The sequence below is a fragment of the Austrofundulus limnaeus genome, unplaced genomic scaffold (genome assembly GCF_001266775.1).
Source record: "Austrofundulus limnaeus strain Quisiro unplaced genomic scaffold, Austrofundulus_limnaeus-1.0 Scaffold115, whole genome shotgun sequence".
NCBI classification, from domain to species: Eukaryota; Metazoa; Chordata; class Actinopteri; order Cyprinodontiformes; family Rivulidae; genus Austrofundulus; species Austrofundulus limnaeus.
The window spans coordinates 1,243,741-1,247,712 of NW_013952517.1; the positions used below are offsets into that span (position 1 = coordinate 1,243,741).

Genomic DNA, 3,972 nt, shown 5'->3' on the forward strand with positions numbered 1-3,972 from the left:
TTTTTTTACTTTATTTTTGCTTGAGGTTAAAGTTGTCATGCATTTGTCCCAATAAAACAAATCACTGATTTATACCAAAAACACTGCAGATTCTTAAAAGAAATTGCCTTCTGATGTAACAAACTAAAGTCTGGTGCATCTTCATACAAAAATTATACACATTAAGGCAAATTAAATTAATGCAAAATAGAAATTTATTATAAGCACTTTCAGTATGAACCAAAAAGTGCAAAGACTTATTAAAGCACAAAAATAATAGAGTAAATTGTGAGGTTGTTGGCGTAAAATTGTGCCCAAAAATATATATACTGTATATTAAAAACTTGCTTTGAAAAGGCAAATTGAATGGCTGGAAATCATGATTTAGGATTTCAAAGTATTCCTGACAAAGTAACAAATAAGATAAATGAGAAAAAATGAGTTAAACTGAGAGACAAAGCTGATGAAAAATGTACAAAACCCAGAACGGGATCACAAACTCATGCATGACAGAAAGATGAAATTCRAGACGAAGGATAAGACGTCAAACATGGCGGGATCCGGGAAAGGGGCTCACCCTTCTGTACAAAAATGGCGGACTGAGGGTGAGGAAGAAGGCATGTGATTGGCTAGGCCCAAATGCCCTCCTCGTCGTCCTGTTGTTTAGTTGAGTCCAGCCGTAGCGTGAGTTCAGAAACAGCAGCGAGTTAGTGTGAGACAGATGTTGTGAGGAAAGCAAAGCAGGTTTGGTTAAACCAAATAAGACTCAGAGAAACAAACAAATCATAAGAGAAATTAGCAGCACTTGCACTCTATAACATGATTTGTTATGTAAAGATCGAGAGGAGTGAATTAAACTCTGGGCAGCCATCTTACCTGATCTGGGGAGGGCTTGTGATTGTTTGGTTGCTCAGTGTTTGGAGATGCCACCTTTAGATGGTCGTCCTCGTAGTTGTCTGCCATCAGCTTCATCCTGTTCTGTGTCTACAGAGAGAAAAGAACAAATAACTTCAGCCGTTCTTCTAAATTTATACAAATCTTGGACACACAAAATAAAACCTTGAGTAAACAACAAAAACAGACAAACTCCCTTTGAGTTCAACAACTTAGCCTTAATGCCAAATATGTGCTTTATCCTTGTGTGGACTTGGATTGGGCAAAATCGTTTTGTGTGAAATTAATCCTCAGGTAATTATTTGGCACTTAGGATTTTTTWAAATTATTTTTCCCCATGACTCTTCCCGTTTTTTGCCACCTCCCTCTTCAAATATGACTCAAATAAAAAATAAAGTGTTTTAAATTAATTATCATAACTCTGGGTTTACTTGACCTATCAACACAATTTTAAAAAATGGTGCAGCTTGAAGTCTGTACCTTTGATCCAAATTGAACAGATTCTTGAAGAGTGTGTATATTTTCCACTAGAGTGATTAAAATTGGTCATGTGACTAGGACATACCAGCATCCAGGGACTTCAGGGGATTAATCACCATATTAATCACTATTTTTTTTTTTTTTTACCAATCTACCCTAGTGTGGACCAGAAAAAATGCCCTTGCAAAGGTGGTCTAATACAAAAATATGTCTCCACACACAGAGACTGACTGGCCACACGTTTTGCAGCTTGTTCACCAGTGCAGAAGTATAAAACGGCTTGTTAACTTGTCACTCGGTGGGACAGTCATAAAGACTAATATTAGACTGTAAACACACGCAGACGTGTAAATCACCTCACACAGAGCACTCCGACACATCCACACCTTCAAAACCAGTAAAAACCTTTAACAACGTGCTGATTTTCCCCCTTTTTTAATTTTATTCCTTCTTCCATTTTCAACCCTCCCATTATCACCCTGCCATCAGCTCTTTTCTCCACTGAATAATTCGTCTTCTATTCTTGTCTCGCTGCTTCATGTGTTTCACAAGTTTTAGTTTTTTCGGGCTTTGCAGACTGAGGGAGGCTTAGAGATAAAAAGAGAGGTGTAGTGTGAATCCAAATCTGTTGGTCTTGTACAATCTAAATCCCCCTTAGCCTCTTGCTGAGCACAGCAAGGAGCCGGGGCTTATGGAGACCAGACGGAGGTTTTTGTGTGTCTGTGTTCAACATGTTTGACAAAAAAATAAAGAAGGTGGCAATTTCATACAAAAAATTGCATTTACATGGGTATGTGTGTATTTGGGACCTTACAAGTGTTTGTGTACCATACTTTTAACAAGCAACAGTTCAAAAAGGGTAGCAGAATTCTCATAAAATATAAAAACTATTTAACACTAGTGACACTTCAGAGTCTTTCTGGAATAAAGAGAATAAAATATGACAAAGGCTTTGTGTTTGTTATTCAGATAGACAGAAACTGAGATGTATTCCTTCTCTGTACTTTTCTTATAATGTGCAATCTGTTGTTATAAAAGTTATTTTGGCATTAAGACAGCCTCTGCACATTTTGGAAACAGTCCAACAAGACCACAAGTTAAAGTGTCCTCAAGAAAGACAAAGATAAGACGGATGGACACCCACCCACACCCTCTTAGCATGCTTCCTCTGCACTTAAACCCTGGTATGTGCTTTGTGTATGTGAATGGAACAACAACAGATGTCTTGGTATTAGATTGTATTAAAAGTCACATTGACAACTCTGATTTAGTGTTATGTGATCCAAGAGATTCTGTGGTTAAGTGACTTGATATGAGGCCACAACCAGAACTCAATCAACCCCACAGTGCTGAGATTAAGACTCTTAGGATCTGTCAGCTTAGTCAGTTTGGCTGTAGAACTTGTTTGAAACCGTGACCCAATAAACTAAGGAGGCAGGTAGATCCTGGAAGAATCCTAAAGATCTTAAGGTGTTGGACCACAGAGTACCACTTCATAGTCCTTAGAACTATTTGACACAATTCACCTTAACTTTTCTTTTAGCAGTACTTATAAAACGTTAATTTTTTAAACTCTAACGTGCTTCGTGAGCTCGATGATGAGGTGGTTCCATGAATGTTTGTTGATTGGGTGAAAAAACTTAATCGTTGCTGTGATTTGGTAGCATCTCATACTCTTCCTTGAATGTGTTGGCTGTGACATGACCCAGAGAAACAGTCCTTACAGGTTTTTGTTCCAAAAATACTTCTTGTGCACTGGGCAAGTTGGCTAAGTTACTAATGATATTCTCATGGCCTCAGACAGTGGACTTGTTTCCATTCTTGTCTTGTTAGATCTCAGTGCTGCATTTGATACAATTGATCACAAAATTTTATTACGTAGACTTGAACTTGATATTGGGATTACAGGAGCAGCTCTAAAATGGTTTGAGTCTTATTTAACTGATAGATTTCAGTTTGTTAATGTTCATAATGAATCTTCTTCTAACACCAGAGTTAGTCATGGAGTTCCTCAGGGTTCAGTGCTTGGACCAATCCTCTTTTACTTTATATGTGCTTCCATTAGGTAAAGTTATTAAGCAGCATGGGATAAATTTCCATTGTTATGCTGATGATACTCATTTATATTTATCCATGAAACCTGATGAATTCAACCAGGTACCTAAACTACAAGCATGTCTTACATACATAAAAACATAGATGACTCTTAATTTTCTGCTACTAAACTCAGATAAGACAGATGTTGTGGTTTTTGGACCTGAACATCTTAGGGATCAACTTTGTAGCCTTTCACCTTCTCTGGATGGCATTAATCTGGCCTCCAGTTCTAATGTAAAGAAACTTGGCGTTATTTTTGATCAGGATATGTCTTTTAACCCTCATATTAAAAATGTTATCAGGACCGCCTTCTTCCACCTGCATAATATCACTAAAATTAGAAACATTTTGTCCAAAAATGATGCGGAAAAACTGATTCATGCATTTATCACGTCTAGGCTGGACTACTGTAATTCTTTATTATCTGGGCTTCCAAAAAACTCTGTAAGAAGTCTTCAGTTAATCCAAAATGCTGCTGCTAGTTTGAATGAGAGTTGGAAGGAGAGATCCAGTTTTAGCTTC

At 37.4% G+C, this 3,972-nt stretch overlaps 1 protein-coding gene across 10 annotated transcripts in view; it reads right to left on the reverse strand.

The window, feature by feature from the left end:
• The window catches only part of LOC106521789 (ELKS/Rab6-interacting/CAST family member 1), a gene marked incomplete in the record, with an annotated part of 136,158 nt that overhangs the window by 25,114 nt on the left and 107,072 nt on the right, over window positions 1-3,972 (reverse strand). For 7 of the 10 annotated variants that reach the window (XM_014014514.1, XM_014014510.1, XM_014014517.1 and 4 more), the window contains 1 exon segment: window positions 856-963. In XM_014014514.1, the coding sequence (XP_013869968.1) occupies window positions 856-963 (108 nt within the window). 10 annotated transcript variants of the gene reach the window in all.